The sequence below is a fragment of the Drosophila ficusphila genome, unplaced genomic scaffold (genome assembly GCF_018152265.1).
Source record: "Drosophila ficusphila isolate 14025-0441.05 unplaced genomic scaffold, ASM1815226v1 contig_197, whole genome shotgun sequence".
Lineage (NCBI taxonomy): Eukaryota > Metazoa > Arthropoda > Insecta > Diptera > Drosophilidae > Drosophila > Drosophila ficusphila.
In genome coordinates this window covers 4,104,930-4,124,571 of record NW_025064091.1, presented here as the reverse complement: position 1 = coordinate 4,124,571, position 19,642 = coordinate 4,104,930, and the positions used below count along the sequence as shown (strand labels likewise).

Genomic DNA, 19,642 nt, shown 5'->3' with positions numbered 1-19,642 from the left:
AGCAAAACTAACTCGACATGCGTAAAGTTTTGGGCTGAAGTTATTTGTTCTCATCGGAAGAAAAAATAGAGAATAGATTGAGAAAATGGATCTAAAGCGGAGAGTAAATTAATCAAGAACTGAATAAATTGCTGTTAATTGATGTATTTGTGTTTGGTTTGCTTGTCGTGCGTTTTCATCAATTCATAAGGCGGAATGGATGACTAAACTTCCCAGCAATGTCACGAAATGCGCTAAATAATAATTTTCACCAGCCCCTCATCTTTAACTCTTTCCCTATATCAGGTCTTTAGGTCTTCTTCTTTTCACACAGCCTTCAAATCTTTCATCCAAGTATTCTTATATTGTTCCGCCTCTGCGGATTTTCTGTTCTCTGCTATTTCTTTATTTTTTTTTTTTGGCGCTATGCGATTTATTATTGTTTTTGTTTACACACATCAGCATATAATTCTCGTCTTGAGTTCTCCCAAAAAATAACAACAATAAGAATCTAGTAGGAGAACCGGAGGAAAGAAGGAACTACGAACTGGCCCATCATATTTTTTGTATCGCATTTTTAAACGCCCTCTGAGCATTTCACATGTTTTGAATTCCCAAAAATGAAAAACAACACCAAAATAAATATAAGCCAGCGTTTAATGAATGAAAAATTTATCTATAATACATTATTTGATTCGATTAAAATGATAAATTACGAAGCAATAAATATATGTATACATGAGTTCAAAAGTTATTACATCAGACATAAGACATGTTTTAAAAATTAGGTAAAAAGTAAATACCCTAATTTGGTTATGAATGAGCATATTAATTCATTTTATGAATGAAAATCAGTACGATTCCCGAATGATGGATGGCTCAAGCGACGATTGTCACAAAATAATAATAAATAATCAAAGCCGAAAGCCGAAAAGCGAAAGAAAGAAAGAAGGAAAGAAAGCAAGAGCCCGAAGAAATGGGGGAAAGGGAGGGGGAAGGGAAGATAGCGGGCAGTTCGCGCGTCAGAAAACGCGGACAAAACGGAGGCACGCGCACGTCACGTGACTTGGGCCAAAACAAAAACGCCACCAGCAATCAGCGCAAAAACAAAAAAATAATATATTATAATAATAATAACAACAACAACAACAACAACAGAAATAACAACAATAGCAGAAGCAGCGACGGCGGCGGACACAATCAACGTATTTTTTTTTTTCAAGATGCTGGGTTTTGTGTGCCTCAATCGCAGGTCTCAATCAAAAACAGGCATCGAACTTATGTAGCTAACAAAAACGCAATATTCGTCATAGTTATCGCGTTTTGTTGCTTTTCGTTTCGTTTTCTCACTTTTTCGATTGGCGATTTTTCATAGAATTCGTATTCGTATTTGGTAGTTGCCGAAAGTTGAAAAAGCCGAAAAAAAAAAATCGAGAGAATCGCGAGACAGCCGCCAGCGAAAAGTAAACAAAATCTTATCAGACACCGCTCACGCCCAGCTCATAAAAGATACAGATACATTCGGCGGTCAGCACATACAAATCTACATACATATATGCATGTGCGAACATATACATATGTATGTGTACATTAGACGTCTGCGCTGGCGAATTTCACAATACAAAGCGAAAAAGCAACAATAACACGCTCAACTACAAAGTATGCCAACGACCTGCGAATGCTCTGCGGTTCTTCAGGCCTATCAAAAAGATCGAGGGAGATGCAAAAACAAAAAATGGTTAAATCAATTAGTTACAAAGTTATGTAAGAAATAGGGGTTTATTAGAATAGATTTTATTCTTCAGCTGATTATTAAAAAGGAGAACACAACTGCTGCTTACATAAATGTATCTCATTAATTATTAATCAAATCTTTCCAAACTGATTTACGACTTGTTAATCATGAGGACCTAATCCCCTTAATTACAGGGTATTCCCCAGTTCAGCCTTGACCACTTACAATGCCAAAAACCCCTAGACCGATGGTAATCGCTAAAGCTGACCGTCTGCGATTTGCCTTGTCAAAATAGGAAAAAAAGAAAAAGAAGAAGAAACAATTTTCAAACAAAAAACAAATAAAAAGCAAGCCTAATTGCAAGAGGTTGTCTGATCGACTCGAGTACGGTGTAGTATATTTAGTACGGTGTGGCTGGGTCTTGATGGGTTCGGTTCCTACTGATCGTTAAACTCCGGCCGCAGACTGCCTGGAAGAGGAAGCAGCGAGCCGTAATCAAAATGCGAATACGAATCCGAATCCGAATACACGAACTACTTTTGCGATCTGATGTGATCTGGTTTGATTTGGTTTGGCTCGCCACAGCCACACAGAGTCGGGATCCCAATTATCTCGCAGACAGACTATACGCGTATAATGGTAGTCATGCTTGTAAGTAGGCAAATCCCCCACACTCCATATACACATACGATATACCATACCATATACATTTAGACCCCCCCCCCCGAATCGGGCGTTACACGTGTCTTCGTCGCCGGGCACAAAGCCCCCATTCAAGGTGGAGCATAAATTCATAATCTCTTACATAAAACGATAAATACAAAGGGCAAATATTGACGCAACCAGACGAAAAACTACGAAACGGTCAGCAGAACTATACGAAATAGGAAAAATAGTTCAAACAGGTAAGTTTCGTTATTTTATTTGCTCTTTATCGTGGCGTTTCTACATTCTACTGACCCCAGACGATAACATCTTACCAAAATTCATCTGACCAAGAGTTCGCCAGTGTTTATTCTGGTTTATTTCTGGTGATTTGCAACCGGTATTCGTGGAATGTCGGTGGTTTTTCGGAACAACAGAAGGGTTTAAGGCTAATCAAATTTGGGCATGCGGTCAATAAATGTTTCATTTTGACAGGGTAACCTAGAAAGTCCAAATAGTCAAGGATTTTGACTGAATACATTTAAACAAAATATTAAACTAATATCAATATAAAGTATATCTATTAAAACAAACAGAATTGTGAAGCAAAATCACTGCAATTCGATAAATCGATATCGAGAAGCATTATTCAATCTCGGGCCCGGGTTTCCTTTCTGAATTTTTCATAACCAGCTATGCAAATGATCCGATATTTGCACTTGTTATGACAGTGTTATTTAGACAGTTCGAGCCTATTCATATTCAAATTAAGCCATTTTCGACTCATGTGAGGAGGAGCCCGCTTTATAGGGCCGGAAAACTCGCCTCAGGCTCAGGCAAGCGGCTTCAAGTTGATTTTCAATTGTGTTACTCTTTTAGAGACCTCTTTCATTATTGTTATTATCAGTTTACTTTTTATTTTTTTTTTTTTAATTGTGTTACTTTTTTCTGCTGAATGGGAATGAAAAACGTTCGTTTAGCACTTAAATAATGAAAGTAAATAGGCAAACAAAGATTTCAAATGCGTTTCTGGCTCAGTGTCGCCACCCACACAACAAGGCAAACACCCATTTTAATGCCATCTCGCTTCGACTTCAATTAGAGTCGATGGACCAAGACCGCCCCCACACACACTCGCACACTCATACACACACATACACTCAGACGGTCGAAGAATATAAAACCTATCTTCACACACTCCCCAACTTAATATTTGCCGAAGGCTGGACCCCTCCCCGAAATTTCTATTATATTTGGGGCTCGTCAACCAAAACAGAAAATGGCAAGACAACAAGCCGCAGCCAATGTACACAAATAATTTGGATGATTTGTGCCCGTTCAAAGTGCAAAAAAGTGTAAAGCGCCGGAGAAGAGATTCGTACGCGAATTTCAGGCATAGTATCATTATCTGGCAGGTGAGAATCAACTTTTGGGCACGCCATTTCCGTATTTTCTCTTTTCGAAAAAAATACTTCTTCACAGTGGTGTTCGTTCTTAGGGTAAACAAAAAGAATCAGGGATAAAAAAAACAATTGAGTAAACTTGTTCCATGAAAGAGTTTGGGAAATCCTGGAATTTACTTTTGAGTAAATATAAATAGTTACTACACAAAAATCTTTTCCTCTTGATATTCAAGAACTATTTACTGAATTTGAAGATAGATTTTGTGTAAGAATACTTTTTAAAGCTTTCAACAATATGGTCAACAAGAAATCTAATAAGTTTTTTTTGATTGTAGTATGTATAAGATTTTTAACTACCTATTTCCATCACATTTATCTTGTTTTGTTTTCTAACATCGATCAATTTCCAATATCTTATCTACCGCTGTATTAAAATTGTATTCTAAAAATACTTCTCCGTGCGAAATTCCCATTTCAATTGTAACATTTTTTTAATGAAACAAGCAGAATGCTGTTTAGTCACGTTCAAGATACTGATTTTTACGAATGTTGAAAGATAAACAAACATGTGGACATAGACATTAGGGAAAAGTGCAATATTTACAACACAGAGTCAGGCACTTTTTTTTTTTTTTTTTTTGATTAAGAGCAGCGTTATTCGCTGCAAGTTATCATTTCTTCGCTGTTTCGCATTTTTCTTCTGCCGGGAATTTGTTTTTATTTTTTTTTTTCATTGGCTTTCTTCCATGTGAACGACACTGGAGAAGAGTTCAAGGCCAGCGAATTGGGCAGACAAAAACGTAGTATTACAAATGTTTTCAAACCAAAAATATATATTGTTTTAAGCTAAGCTGCCAATGAGCTCTTTAAATACTTTTTCGCAACAAAAGGCATTGGCATTTCCCGTACAAAATCCAAATTATCATATTTGGGTTTTTTTTAAAAGCACAAAATTTGTTATTATTAAAATTGAACAGGAAATAGTCTTCGTCAAAGAATAGAAAACAAACTTGGTTCTTAACTTGTTTACAAAATACAGCCTTTTTTAAAGTTATTATGTGGATAAAAAATTAAAAATTGCATAAGTTTGCGAATAAAAACTTGGCGAAATTCGAGACCTACATTGCAAAGTAATAAATGCCCGTTCGTTCATGGATCGAAATCCGATTTACGTCTCGATTCATCGGCTCCATCAACGTTGATTATTATAATTCATAAATTAATAAATTAATAAACGGTCGCGGCGCAGTGTCGATTGGTGCCAGTTGTTGACGTCACGGCCAAGACAATTGATTTGGGCTGATTCCCTTGATTGGAGTGCCAAAAATCAGAGAGAAAATAAAACCGCAACTCAAATATCGACAGTCGGGGTCTTTAGCCTGACAGCTTTTTTTCAAAGGGTTAAACTGCTCAAATGGCTGTCGACACAATCTCGAAAACTCGAATGTACTAACTTTTGAATGCCCTGACCGATTAAAAAAATATCACATAATAATTTCAGACTTGTACTTATATATATAAAACAACTTTGAAGTAAACAAGTACAATTTAATTTGTAATTTTAACTGCTATTCTGATTTAATATAAGTCAGAGAATATTGTGAAATATTTGTTGGAGAATTTAATTCTTTAATTTCAATCATTTACCTAGTTTTAATCACAGATTGGGAATTTTAGATTTTTAATTGAAAATTGTTATTACCGGTACAACTTATTAAACATGTTTTTTTATGAATCATAATACCAATTAGTTAGTGGAATTTATCGACAAAAGTTTCCAAATAATGACCCCCCGTTTATTTTTGTCTTTCTGGCTATTGAGTCATTTGTGAATAAAGATTGGGTCATTTATCATGACCGGAATTTCCATGGACCATTGACGGATTTGATCGTGAAACGCACTGTATGTGCGATAGACTTTCAATTTCCAATTACCGGACTGCATAACAAATAAATTGCTAGCGCTAATTTCCATTCTGGCGATCCGCTCGCTTGCGAAACTCCCCCCTTCCCCCTCCCCCCACCCCCCTCCCACCTTCTCCCGTTTTAACCAGGACTCCCCGCTCACCTGCCTGCCAGCTTTTCACCCTTCGATGCATTTTGAAACCGGCTATCGAACGGGGGACTCACCTGAATGACGACAACCGAACCACGTTGTCGAGAGTACGTCACAATAAAAGCCGGAGAAATGTTTTTCACTCCACGGCATTTCCGGACAACCCACTACACTTGAAGAAAAAATTGTATATACACACAGTAGTTCAGGGGTCAGGGTCCTACATATTTTGCGTTTGGTTTTTAATAAAAACTAGCTTGAAATCCCTAAAATGTTCTAAGATTGTTTTGTGCATTTTTTTTACTTTACAATAATTAAGCAAGTATTTTTCCCGGTGAGCATTAAAGCCAATTGAGTTTTGTAATAGACAGAAAAGCGGGGGAAAAGGGGGAGAGCCGGCATCTGGTCTAGATCAATTTTCCAAGAAACGCTTTGCAAGCGTCGCGTTTTGACCTTAGACTCGCGATTTTTTGTTGCCCGATGCAATGGAATAGTCTAGCAACGTAATGGAATTTAATGCCATATCAAATGACAACAATGAGGCGGAGAATTTTAGATGAATGATCATGAAATACTTGGTTACTCAATTCACGCGACTGAATGAATGAAACAATATTGTAGGGGGCGGTCCAAAATCTCTACGGAAAATGCTATGCACGTGTTATTTAAGGCTTCTTTGCTAATGAAATTATATTTACATTTATTTAAAGCTAGTTTTTAAACCACACCGGTCTTTATCAAGTCCCTAATCGGTTTTAAAGAAGATTAATGCTGGAAAGAACGTTTGCATTTAACTTTGTAAGCATAGAAAATTCAAAGTGGATCCCCCCACATAAAAATAAGGAAATTTTCCAAGTAAGTAATTAAGAGTGCAGAATGCAAATTAAAGGCATTCATTTAATAATTGCACATCGCATACATTCTGTGAACTGGGCCAATCACCATTGGCATTGATGTTGTTATTCTCACGCTCGGTTATTTATTTTATTTGTTCAGAACTAATTGTGAAATGTAGTTTGTGAAGGAGATATCCGAGTCCTGAGTTTTTTGCCGTGACTCATTCGCTGGCGATTTCAATCAATATCCGGCCACGAAACCGTCCCACTGATTTCGATTTGCTTTGGATCAAAGTTATGCCCCCATAAACGCTCTGATTGCATTTTATTGTCTCCTGTTTTGTCGCCAATCTTAAATGAAAGCTCCAGGCAACACACAAAAGCGAACCGAAAGCCCAAAAAACATGGCCAAAAACTCATTTAATGGGGGCACATATAAATTTCGGAGCGGACTTATCGGCCGACTGGCATTACAATATCTTTATTTCGATTTTTGACTTGGCTGGTTAAGGTTTGTCTTTTTGGGGAATCATAAAAAAAAAAAAGAAACAAGTCAAGTGAAGAAGTAAAAGGTTGGGATTATTTAAAAAAATATTCAGAGATAATTTGCTTAGTAATTGCATCCAATTGTGTTATTTTTTTTTAAGTTCCATTTTTGTTTTTTTTTTTTGGGTCTTAAGGACCTAAAAAATCTTTAAAATTAGAAGTTAAAGAAAAGTAACAATTCAAGTGGCCTTTTCTTACTTCCTGATTCGCTTACTCAGCAAACCATTTCTGAAATAATATCAATCAACAAAACGTGATGCTCTCGAGCAGCCAAAAAAAAAAAAAAAAAAAAAAAAAAAACAAATTTAATCATTTTGTTTTGAACGAAAAGTTTATTAGAATGATGCATCGGTACAATGATCAACTTGCTCCACCTGCTCCCACCCATATATACAGATATGTATATACTATATATCATATATCTCTCCCCCTCCCAATCAAATATCCAAATACATACATATGCACATACATATGTACATACGTATGTGCGTGTCTGGTGGCGTCGCAATAACAAAATAATTGAGGTGGGCTCGCAAAAAATGCTAAATAAAATTCGAGAACATTCGACGATAAGTTACCCTACACTTTCAATGTATTTTTAATTACAGTTGGATAAAACTGGATAGGCATTTAAATTAAATTAAACAACATTTCAATATGCTTGAATAAGATTGCTATAAGTTTATGCTTTAAATCTCTAAGACCAAAACAATGCCAAATGCAAATTTAATGCTACCGTCTAAATTCCTTAAAATTCAAAAATAGAAAAAAAAAAAAAAAGCGGATTGGTATTCTCCCTGAATTGCTAATTCTGGTATAAGTTAATAAATTAAGTTAGTTAAAAAGTTGCAAACAACTGAGTAAATAGAAAAACCCTTGAACTTTTTAGGTTTCGGACATCAAAACAAAAACAAGAAAAGGAGACAAACAAACAGTCAACTTTAAACTGATTGCCATTGAAATTTTTGGGTGAAAGCAAAACAGAACTAACGAAAAAAAAAAATGGAAATAACAAAAATGAATAAAAAACAGAAAACGCAGAGAAAATCGGGGAAAAAGAGAGGAAAGAGAGCTTTGGGGAGTCATTAGGTATTTGTCGTTTTAAAGCCAGACAAACAACGAATTTGGGGGCAAAGGCGGAATGCGAGCAAACTATAATAGTGTCGCATCAAAATCGACAACACAAACAACAACAATAACAGAAACCAAATGAAACGATTTTCATACATAATTAAATTGATTAACTAAGTTGAAATTATTCAAGTCGTTGTCGTCGTCGTCGCCGAGCTTTGCATACTAAAATAAAAAAATCAACAAATTCGAAAAACAACCTGAAGCCCCAGACTAACAAAACAACAAACAACCGCACAGCGGCGATCATTAACTAATCTAGAGAGCAGAAAATTGTATTAAATTAACCAATAAACAATTGCTGACTAAGTCAAGTCACGAGACTTTCGATGCAATTAACAGACAGACAGACAGACAGACATTCAGACAGACAAACAAAAGAGCTTCGAAATGTCGAAGGAGGCACAAAGTCCACTTAATTTACATTTAACATCCTAGGGCTTCCCAGCTGGACAAAAATAAACCGAATGCATCATGGGCAGCTGGGAAAACGTGCGAACAGTGGTCGATCGCTAAGCGAAATCTCGTCACTTTCATTACTTTTAATTATATAGCAAAGGGATTACCAAGAGAATTAGTTTGTAGGTACATATTGCCAATTTAAATTCGATTTGATCAATTTAAATTTAAAACACAAAAAGGTTGTTAGTGTAGAACCACTGTACTTGTTTTCTGCTGCTCAACAAGTGCAACACTTTGTTAATTTTTTCTTTCGCCATTTGCCATTGTCTCCATTTCCCTTTCGAGTGGCTTTCCCATCCACAGCAGACACACCCTCGCAAAAGGAAACTACATTAAGTGAATTTTCCAGCAGGTTGCCAAGGAGCCGCGACCTTGTTGGAAAAACATCCAATTCAATTCAATTCAATTTGATTATATGAGCATTAAGCGGAGCAAACAAATGGCTCAAGAGAGCGGAATGAAATGAGACAGTGGAAAAGCCGCAAAGTAGGTGGGGAAATTGAATACCAAACAAACAGCGGACAGGAAAAAAGGATTCGCGTGTAGTTTCCTAGGAGTTAAAGCTTGGGGAAAACCGCATTCGCATGTCTGGTCTTTCGTAAACGATTATTAAGTAGCAAGGAAATAAAAAGAATATGGAAATTATAGCAGCAGTCAAAACATTGGGCACATGTAAAATACAGTAATTACATCAGATGTGCGACTCTAAGTTCCAATTTGTAAGATTTAAACCAACATATATTTTAAATTAAAGGGAATCGCTCTTAAAGTTTGTTTGTTAAATCGAAGAATTTTTCTTATTTTTATGATTACACCTTTTCTCACGAATGAACTCGTAGAAATGAAATTTTAAATGTGCTAATTAACAAGGGTTTACTGTAGTAACTCGCCCATGTAAACATACATACATAATTGGGGGTGCCAGTGTGCGTGCGTGTGAGCATAAAATACGACTATGTGTTGGTGCACGTGCGTAACTTTCAATGTCGCAATGTTTGTGGGGGCCAAATAGTTTTTGTTTTCAACTTTTGCTGATACCGATAGCAGAATTATTAAGAGTGGGCGGTAGGAGGTGGAAATCAATCAAGAAATATTTCTTGGGGGCAATATTTTTACCAAAATTATATGTACACCTTTGGTCGGTCTATTTCTGTTTGCAATCTATTTACGGCCAAAGCACAAGCGTAAGAAAGATACAAAAAAAAAAAACAAAATAAAGCCTCTCAATCATTTGTAAAATGTAGTAACCTGGGCAATACAATGCTATGACATGTTTTTATATCAAATATTTTAGAAACATCAAGAAGTCTGAATAACTATTTTTATATAATAAATGTGTTTATTGTCGGCTACACAAAACCGCTTTTAAATTATGCCATTAATTCTATTTCTGTTATTGGAACTCCTTATCTTATGTACATACCTATGTTAAACATAGGTTGACCACCATTTTTGGCAAATAAAGAAAAACAGGTTCAATAGGGCAAAAAAAGAAATGCGTATTAAAATTAAAAGACCATTTCGTTTGATTAAATATCAATATCAGTCGGAATGTTGTTTTATTTGTCTTAATTTGTACCAGTTCGGGGACTGCAAATATTTGTTTACTATGAAGAAGACAGTTTTCTGCTTGTATAGTAAATTAAAATGTTTACTTTTTATCGAAATGATCTCTTGAAATTTAAAGTGTGAATAACCTAAGTTAAATATCTTAATAATAATCTTATTTATTTATCTTGAGGGATCTTAATATCAATCGAAAAGCATTACTGTTCCCATTATAAATTAGCAATTATGCCATAAGACAAACATGTAATGACTTCCTGGGATGAGAAAGTGTGAACAAGTCGAGACCAATAAATAAAATCCAATAACTATTATCGTCGTGATCCAAATTCCAATGATGCAGTGGGCAAGGTGTATTATTTGGAGTACTTAAAGGTAACAATCAAAACAAAAGAGAGCAAAGAGAGGCTGATAGTAGGTGTCAGGGGGGCACAAGTGATTGGTAAAAGTGAGTGGGGGGTACAAACCTGTTCCGCGTGCAGCGTACGTTGTTGTTGCCTGCATGGACGACGAACTGGTGCCCGGCGAGGGGTTGGGCGGTATTAGAGGTACCGCTGAGGGTCCAGCGCCACTGGTTTTTGTGAATTTCAAAAGCATAGTTTTGGTCCGTTGTCGTCGTCGTTGTTGTTATTGTTATTGTTGTTGATATAGCAAATGTTGTTGTTTTTATTAGCCAAGAGAGCGGTCCGACTGGCTAACGGGATAAACTGAGAGTCCAAGTGGCCAAAAGGCTGCGAGTTTTGCCTGCGTCAACGCTTCTTCCTCTTCTTATTCGCCTGCTTATTCTTCTTCTTCCAATGTCTATTTGTTGCTATTTTTAGCAACAACAATTCCTCCTGCTCTCGCTTTCGTCGGCACCCTGTCCCTCACTCGCTCACTCTCTTTCGCACTGGATTCCTGCTCCTGACGTTTTTTGTTTTATCAATTATATTACAGTTACAGTTTTCGCCTCTCACTCACTCACACACGCATGCTTTCGCTCTTTCTCTTTTACACGAGTAGGTGCCTGCACATGTGTGCGTGTTGTGTGTCTTTGCTCAATTGTTTTTGTTGCGTGGTCAAGTGTTTTGCATAGTTTTTTCGGTTGCACTATCATTTGCATTCACCACTGCACTTGGTTGACAATGTCGCTGTTGCACGTTAACAAAAAAACACTATTTTGCGCACTATTTGCGGACGCTATTTCTATTTTCTTCTTCTATTTTTCAACTTGTTGCGCAGGGCTGCCAGACCGGCTACAAATAAGATACGCCATCCATGTAGAAATATCGATACCTTAGCAGCATAATCGACATCGGGTTCCAACCTTGGCTAATTCACCACGGGCTTTACTCATTTGAAAGCGTTAACTGTAATATAAGTAGTATTTATTATTAACCATTTTAGTTTAGTTGAGAAAATAAAAGCTTGATCGCCCTTATTCAAAATCGAGAATAGAAATTCACCACACTAGTCATCGATCCCCTTATCGATAACCGGCATGCCCGGCCGTTTCGATAATGTGTTTTAACGGTTGAGCGGTCACACTGGCTCGCACGTGTTGCGATTCGTGTGTTTTGGTTTGGTTACCTTATTTTAGCAAATTGTCGCGTGGATCATGGGCAAATTTCGTTCGAAGCTGAAGCGGCATGGCAAGGGAAAGACCTGGAGCAAGGGCCAGTCGGCCACCTCCAATCCCGACCAGATGAAGCACCGCCTGAAGGCCAAATCGCGATTCTTTCAGCCCAACTTGAGTTTGGGTAAGTGCGTTTAAGCCACACAACACCTGTAATGTGCAACTACTAAGCAAGAATTCCCGTCCACCTTAGCCGCTGCCTCGAACACTGGCCTCACTCTGGAGGCGGTCCACAAGCACGAGCAGCGACAGGCTTTTAATGCGGAAACCACGACGGTTAACGATGTGGCCGGCAGTTTGAAAAGCTTTCGACTTGACGACGATGATGACGGAATGTCCGGTTCGGGAACCGCTCCCACCGGCACCTTCAAAACCTTCCAGACCTTCGCCTCCAACTACAGCAGTTGCAGCAACACAAGTTTCCGGAAACTTCTTACCGGCTTTCGCGCCTCATCCGATCTCCACAAGGAGATGCTGGCCATTCTGAGCGCCCTGACCGAAGTAATTCGCATGGAAGGCGGCAGCGAGTCTTCTACGGAGTACTTCCTGCTGCTCATGGAGCAAATTGAGGCTGCCACTGAGGAGCGCGACATCGCCGCTGGCGTGGCCCTGCTCGCCATGGGCATCAAATCGGTGCCAACTCCGGTTTTGCGGAAGCGTTTCGCCCAGACCGCCGCCACCCTGCAGACGCTGCTTCAACGATTCGTAGAGTCCACCAACCAGTCGGTGATTCGATATGTAGGTGGATAATCAAGGGGTTTTTTAAGATGACATATCTTTTATAAACAAAAAATCACTTGGCAAACAAGACACTTCTGCATTTCTTATAACTTCTTTTTTTGCAGGTGATTGGCTGCCTCTCAGTTCTTTTGCGTGCCCAAGATTATGCTACGTGGACATACAGCTCCACGTTCCAGTACTTCGATGCTCTTCTCTCATTCAGCATTCACTCCAAGCCAAAAATCCGCAAGGCTGCCCAGCACGCGGTGGTCTCCATCATCCACGGCAGCTGCTTCATGCTACCAACTGCCAAGTCCGACGACGACGAGAATCAGGAGGATGCGATGGAGCAGTCGGAACCGTCGAAGGTGAAGCACCATCCGGCCAGCAATCGCGTGACAAAGTTCTGTTTGGCCCAGTTCAAACCGGAAGTGCTTGCCAATGCCCAGACGACTGTGCTCCACACGTTGGCGCTGCTGAAGGACACACTATCCGGCTTCCGAACGGAGGACATACGCAGTGTGTGCGAGCACCTGCTCTCGATCATGACGGCGGCCAATGTGCTGGTCCGAACGAATTGCTTCCAGGCGCTGCACGCCCTCTTCCTCACGCGCAGTCCCAACTTGAATGCCTCGCTGTGCGCCAAACTACTGGCGGCCATTCACGAATACCGACCGGACAGGAGCGATGTCCGGCAGACGCTCGCCTGGGTGACGGTCCTCAAGGAGGGGCATCTCCATTTGGCCGCCCTGCAGCTGGATCTCTGCATGCAGGCGCTGCCCCGTCTCATCGATGTCTGCACCACGGATCTTTGGCTCTCGGACCGAACGGAACTGGTTGTGGGTGTCTCCAATTGCATCAAGGAGTTGCTGCAGGACTGTGTGGCCAAGGCATGTGCCACCGAGGAGGATGCACAGCGAAACCGAGCGATTGTGGCCAGGATCATCGCTTCGCTGCACAAAGTCTTGAATGCTCCTTTTGGTGAGATCTCCAAATACGTGATCCTTATCTTCTCCATTGTTTTTGAGGCGTGCGGCAAACAGTTTGGGTGAGTTCAAAATGATAGTAGTCTCTTTAGTAAACTGAATTAATAATTTTATTTTGCTTTCAGTTCTGAGCTCACACCATCCTTGCTGACGATCGCGAAGCGCTACGACAGTAACAGCAACCATCGTCTGCAGATTGAGCACACACTGATCAGCGCCATCAAGGCCTTGGGACCCGAACTGATTCTCACAGCGATCCCACTGGCCGATGGCAAGGGTGGCATGCAGCTGGAGCGTTCCTGGCTGCTTCCACTGCTCCGCGAAGGCGCCAACGGAGCCAGCCTTCAGTTCTTCAAAGAGAAGATCGTGCCGCTAGCCATCGATTGCCAGCAGAAGTGGAAGGAGTTCACCGAGGCCAAGAACAAGTCGTCGTCTCACATTTACGAGCTGCTCTGCTGCCAGTTGTGGGGCTTATTCCCCGGCTTTTGTCGCAAGCCCAGAGATCCGGAATACCTGCGCCAGCTGGCTCCCACTTTGGGTGCCGCTCTGGAGAAGAATCCCGAGTTCAGGGCTCCCATTTACGATGGTCTGCTGGAGCTGCTCGACGACAGCCAGAGCGAGGAATGCCATCTGGCGATTGGCCAGTATGCCAAGAACTTTCTGCCTCGCATGTTCAATATCTACACGCAAAAACCGAATGGCACCTACGAGGCCGATCAGCGGAAGCGTGTCCTGGACGTCATTCGTTTGTATATCCAACGGGCGCCGGCCGAAATTCAACAGCAGCTCTTCGAGAACGCCCAAAGCCAATTGGCAGCTAGCGCAGTGGCCAGTTTCGAGTACGATGCTCTGTTCGATATCAATGCAGCTATTGTGAGGGTTCAGAAGTGCAAGGGGATCGAGGCGTATTTCGAGAAGTACATGGCTCCCGTTCTGAGGAACGATAAATCGAAGTTGGTGGCCAAGGATGAGCAGAAACTTAAGAAGCAGCAGAGGAAGACCTACGAGTAAGTGCATGGCTGGTTTGTCTAGAATTTAAAGACTGATTTGTACTCTCACCACACTTTTTGAATAGACTCCTTCGCGAACTGATGACCTCGGAGCAGGCATCCTGCCAGAAGTTCACCCGCAAAAACAGCATCGCCCTGCAGCAAATCCTTCTCGAGGCTTTCAACACCAGTTGCGCCGTTTGCCAGGCATCTCGCTTGTAGTAAGTTCATGTCATGGCTTAAAACCCACAAGTAAATCAGCAACTAAATTTAATGGTTTTCAACCATTTGCAGCTGCCTGAAATCGCTGATGGAATGCCGCAGCAGTCTGGCGTACAATGACCAGCTGGTGATGAAGGCGATACCCGAGGCGGTGCTCAACTACAAGGAGTTCTCCACTCGGAAAGAGCAGGTGGCCGAGCAGATAATCAAATCAATCACTCAACTTTATCAGGATGCGGGCAAGATCAACGACTTTGTGGATATCCTTACGGCTGGATTTGCGGGCGATGAATCTCTGGTTACGAACACGATCCTCGCCTTTAGGGCTGTGCTCCAGCAGCAGGGCCAACACTTGACGGTGGCCACGCTGGAGTTTGTCCTGCAGCAGGTCTCCGTCTTTCTTGTTCAGAAGTCTCGCAATCAATCGGAGGCAGCCGTCGCCTTTTTGATTACATTTATCAAGGTGATGCCGATACCACTGGTGGCCAATCACCTGGAGACTATTGTAAGTGATTCTCTGAATATATGTATTAGGTTATTCACTAATCATTTATCCCTTTTAGATGCGCTCTTTGTCGGCCATGACCAAGGATACGAAGCGCTACTGCCGCATTCAGATCGGCTACTTCCTGAAGAAGCTCTGCAAGCGATTCAGCACCGAGGAACTGGCACGCTTTGTTCCCGGCGACGATGAGGTGACCCACCGGCGGCTCAAGAAGATCCGCAAGCAAATGCGCAGGGAGACGCGCAAGAAGCAGAGCGAGGAAGCCCAGGCGGAGAGCTCCGACGAGGAGCTCGTCGGCGGACTGGAGCAGAAGAGCTACACGTAAGCGGTGGCATTCTGAAGAAGTTCTAGCAGAAGATTTCACTCCTTGCTATTTATCCACAGCATTGATGATATTCTGGCCGATTCCGATTCGGATCTGCCGGACGACATGGACGCGGAGGACGAGAACGGAGCGGGTACATCAGCTGGCAAGCGAGGCAAGAAATCCAAGCAGCAGAAGAGCACCTACATTCGCGAGGATCCCGATGAGATTGTCGATTTGGCCGATCTCAAGTCCATTGGCAATGTGCTGAGTAAGTTCTTTTAGTAATTCAGATAATGGTGGATTTTATTTTTAAATTCTTATTAAATTTCATAGCCAGTGGCTCCGCTCAAACAGCAGCTACGGTTAAGAGCCTCAAGACGAAACCCCAGCTGGCGAATGGAGGCTTCAAGACCGCCGACGACGGCCGTTTGATAATCAGCGACAAGGCACTTCGCGGCCAAGGAGGAAACGATGAGTCCGACTCCGATTCGGATGCATCGATGGCCGATGGCACTGAAGACAAGGAACCGAAGGCCAAGCGCGGCATGGAGGACGATTCCAGCGACGAGGAGGAGCTGCAGCAGCAACAAACGGCGGGTGCCAAGCGAAAGCGCACAGCCGGCGATGCGATGAGCATGAAGTCGGGCAAGACCAGTGCCAGCAGTCGCTACACGGCCGGTGGCAAGGGTATCCATCGACAGCTGGCAGCTGGAAACTCGGATGCCATGTCCGTGAAGTCAGGAAAGTCCACACACCGAGCAGCGGGCAACGAGTACAGCAGCAAAAAGGCCAAGGGCGACATGAAGAAGCGCGGACAACTCGATCCATATGCGTACATACCTCTCACAAGGAACACCCTCAACAAGAGGTGGGTGTCCAATCGTTAATTATAGCGATTACTTATCACGTTTCATTATCATTTCCTAGAACTTTGCACACTTCTCCCCATCTAATTTTCCATCTCTTTCGTTCACAGAAAACGTTCAATGAACTCGCGCAAATTCAAAGATGTTTTGCGTGGAGCCGGTGGCGAAAGTGGCGGAGGCGGTGGCCGGGTATCCAAGAAGCACAAATAAGGGAAATAGTCTGGCCACTAACTGGATCATATAGAGCTATAGAGATATAGAGATAAATAGTAATGCCGGGATAGTGCGGTTGGCTGATAACCAAGCCAAGACGTTGACAAACATTTCCCCTGTTACTTCGGTTAAATATATACATATATATAAATATAATTAAATATGTATACAAGTGTAAAAGGTAGACATGTATTAAATGAAAACAGTTTTTTTTATATAACCATTGCCTTTCACGGACTTTGAGTTTTAATAAAGCATTTTGAAAACAAAAAATGTCTAAATATCAGTTTTGAGTAACTATACAAAAATATCAGGTAGCGAGTTTAAATCCTTTTTAAACAGGCAGGATTATATACAATAAAGTATCTATAACTATTTAGTATCGTAAATGCAAGAGTCAGAATACAGATTAGTGGTAGTAAACAAAAAATAGCAAACAAATATCCAAATTCCTGATATATCAACCGGTGGTTAATGCTTCACACAATGCAAGCTTTTGCATAATCAATTGGTGGCCTGGAAATCCTTCTCAATGTGGGTTCTGCTCCACTCGCCATTGGGATCCAGTCCAGTCATTGTTTCCTCAATGAAGTGCATCTTATTCTGACTGTCGACCAGGATGACGGTGTGGGTGCGACTGCCATACGCATGCTCCTCGATGTGAACGTTAATGGAACTTAAACCTTCGCCCCAGTTGGGTGCACGCCTCTTCAGCTCCACATCGGGCCAGAATTTGTGCTTTTTCCGCAGCAACTCCATCAGGTTGTTGGTCAGCATCTCAACGCTGGAGTCGCCGTGCTCCTTTACGATCGTCTCGAACTCCTGTCGACCATGACGCACCTTCTCGAAGGGAGTGTGCGGCAGACTGTTGCCGAATCCGTAGCATTCACCGTTCCTGAACTCCTCCAAAGTTGGTGGCTTGTTGCTCAGCAGATTCACGCGTGCGGGCTGAGTTGACGGCCTATTTCGTATAGGTAGAATCATGTAATAAAGAACTACTTTCTCTTAATTCCAGGCACACACCCAATCTCGATGGACGCAAAGTTAAAGGCAGTGTACTTGGTGCAGTCCTTGAGCAGGTTTCGATTGTAGTTGAGGATGTCATGCTCTTCGTCCGTCCGGGAGACATAGTCCGCCACGATCATGCCGCGTCCTAGGAGGAAATGTTCGTTATTCGAATGCTCCCTACTTGGATGGCTAGATCGATTGTTGGAGGTGGTGGGCTTGGGCGAGGGGCAGTGGTTAATGCCGAGGCTGTTGCTGTTGTGATTATGCGGTTGCAATATGTTCTTGTGCGCTTCAAACGAAAAACAGAAACGAAGAAAGTTGTTTTGTTTTTTTTCCTTTTTTCACTGTCGCATTTGTGAAAGTTTTAGTAAAGGCCAAATGAATGGATAATGTGGATATGTGTGAGCGTGTGCTTGGAAGCGTTTTTGATTTTGGTTAGTAAATGGGCCAAATGGGTTTACCAACTGCATCGCGGGGCTTCGGCTCGCCGGTCAGGTTGAGCAGGGCGCCCACCTTGAAGAAGCCCGCCGAGTGGCTGATCGCCAGCCAGGTTCCGCCCTCGCGTCCTGGTTCCAAATCAACACCTGAAAGAAGGTAAATTAATTGAATAATTCTTAACTAATTAGGAAAATATGTAGTTTCAGCTTAACTATGTTTATATTTATAGGCCGTAATTATTTACAAACGGTTTAAAGCCTATAAATAATTTGTTGATTAAGATACGAATGAATTCTGTTGAATTTCCTTCGAGGTTAAAGGGAAACCAGATTAAATGCTTTTTAGCCCATCAATCAAAAACTTTTAAAGTTTAATCTATATAATAATGGGTTGATATCTTTGTGTTGGAGTGATAAAATAACATTTCATCATGATGTTTTGAAGTTTTATCATGTTGTTTAAAATACACGGAAGAGATTTTAGCTATCTCTCGTTATAAACTGAAACCTTGTACAGATAATGTAATTTATATTCATAAAACAAACACACCCACAGGGTTTTTTAAATTGTAGAAATTCACAAAATATTAAGTTGTTTATCAAAATATTTATGTGGCCAACATAGACTTTGTATCCAAGATTCAGGTGTATCGAGTTGACCGCTTACCACCGTAAACGTGATCTGCATTCGGCCATTTGGACACTGATCGGGTCGCCCGGGCAAAGTACTCATCCCGATTGGAGGCTAAAATCAGCTTGTAGCCACCCGGCTGAGGATTTGAGTCCGCACAGAAGAATATCACACACATCGTGGGATCGGTGTCCTATATATCCTATACTTTAAAGCTAAGCCTCGATCGCGGAGAGCGTTGTGATGTGGCCAAAAGACGACGAGAAACTGTAGGTGGAGTTCAAAGAAATGGGCTTTAATCTCCACTGGGTGTCGGTATCAAAGTGGCAGGCAGGCAGGCAGGCAGGCAGGCAGGCAGGTCGGTCAGTCTTCTCTTTGTTGCCTTGTGATTTTATCACCAAATTACCGTACAGCTGATATTATTCAGTCTTATCCGTTGTTTACGAACGCTTCTAATCGCAATCAAATAACGCTCTTTTTGGGATGGTGGGTGGGTATTTTCTATGCAGTCTCAGCTTCGATCTCTTTATGGTAATAAAGTATTCTATAATCGCCAACAAAGCAGTCTTTCAAATAATTTCGTTGTTAAGGCTTATATTGCTTAGACTTATTTACGTTTATTTTCGTATGAGAGTTGCCAGCTGACGGGAAATCGATAACAAATCGTTAACCCTCCACTGCCCTCTAAGATTAGTTTTTATTACTAAAATATAAACTTTATTTTAAACCAAACTGCGTCCAAAAGACACAAAAGAATTACTCGATAAACAAAACTAAAGGAATA

At 41.2% G+C, this 19,642-nt stretch overlaps 2 protein-coding genes across 4 annotated transcripts; one reads left to right on the top strand and one right to left on the bottom strand.

The window, feature by feature from the left end:
* Positions 1 to 11,945: 11,945 nt before the first annotated feature.
* Positions 11,946 to 16,973, top strand: LOC108097632 (RRP12-like protein). The gene is made up of 10 exons (XM_017200059.2): positions 11,946 to 12,098; positions 12,168 to 12,712; positions 12,820 to 13,742; positions 13,806 to 14,687; positions 14,756 to 14,890; positions 14,964 to 15,396; positions 15,455 to 15,717; positions 15,781 to 15,971; positions 16,037 to 16,571; positions 16,680 to 16,973. Exons 1-10 carry the CDS (start codon positions 11,957 to 11,959, stop codon positions 16,777 to 16,779), a joined length of 4,149 nt encoding a protein of 1,382 aa, XP_017055548.1. The 5' UTR covers positions 11,946 to 11,956; the 3' UTR covers positions 16,780 to 16,973.
* Positions 16,950 to 19,492, bottom strand: LOC108097634 (transport and Golgi organization protein 2). 3 transcript variants are annotated; one of them, XM_017200061.2, is made up of 5 exons: positions 19,265 to 19,492; positions 18,895 to 19,125; positions 18,252 to 18,374; positions 17,806 to 18,079; positions 16,950 to 17,743 (listed from the first exon to the last, which is right to left on the bottom strand). In XM_017200061.2, exons 2-5 carry the CDS (start codon positions 19,034 to 19,036, stop codon positions 17,287 to 17,289), a joined length of 996 nt encoding a protein of 331 aa, XP_017055550.1. In that variant the 5' UTR covers positions 19,037 to 19,125; positions 19,265 to 19,492; the 3' UTR covers positions 16,950 to 17,286. The 3 variants fall into 3 exon arrangements, with proteins under 3 accessions (XP_017055550.1, XP_017055552.1, XP_017055553.1); XM_017200063.2 differs by having other exon boundaries at positions 19,270 to 19,492; XM_017200064.2 differs by having other exon boundaries at positions 17,806 to 17,935; positions 18,895 to 19,490.
* Between the last annotated feature and the right edge of the window lie 150 nt (positions 19,493 to 19,642).

Coding starts and splice junctions, on each gene's coding strand:
- LOC108097632 (XM_017200059.2), top strand. CDS start 11,957: ATGGGCAAATTTCGTTCGAAGCTGAAGCGGCATGGCAAGGGAAAGACC. Junction 13,743..13,805: donor GCGTGCGGCAAACAGTTTGG/GTGAGTTCAAAA, acceptor TTTTGCTTTCAG/TTCTGAGCTCACACCATCCT. Junction 16,572..16,679: donor AGGAACACCCTCAACAAGAG/GTGGGTGTCCAA, acceptor TTTCGTTCACAG/AAAACGTTCAATGAACTCGC.
- LOC108097634 (XM_017200061.2), bottom strand. CDS start 19,036: ATGTGTGTGATATTCTTCTGTGCGGACTCAAATCCTCAGCCGGGTGGC. Junction 18,375..18,894: donor TGCAGATCACGTTTACGGTG/GTAAGCGGTCAA, acceptor ACCTTCTTTCAG/GTGTTGATTTGGAACCAGGA. Junction 17,744..17,805: donor TTTGCGTCCATCGAGATTGG/GTGTGTGCCTGG, acceptor TATACGAAATAG/GCCGTCAACTCAGCCCGCAC.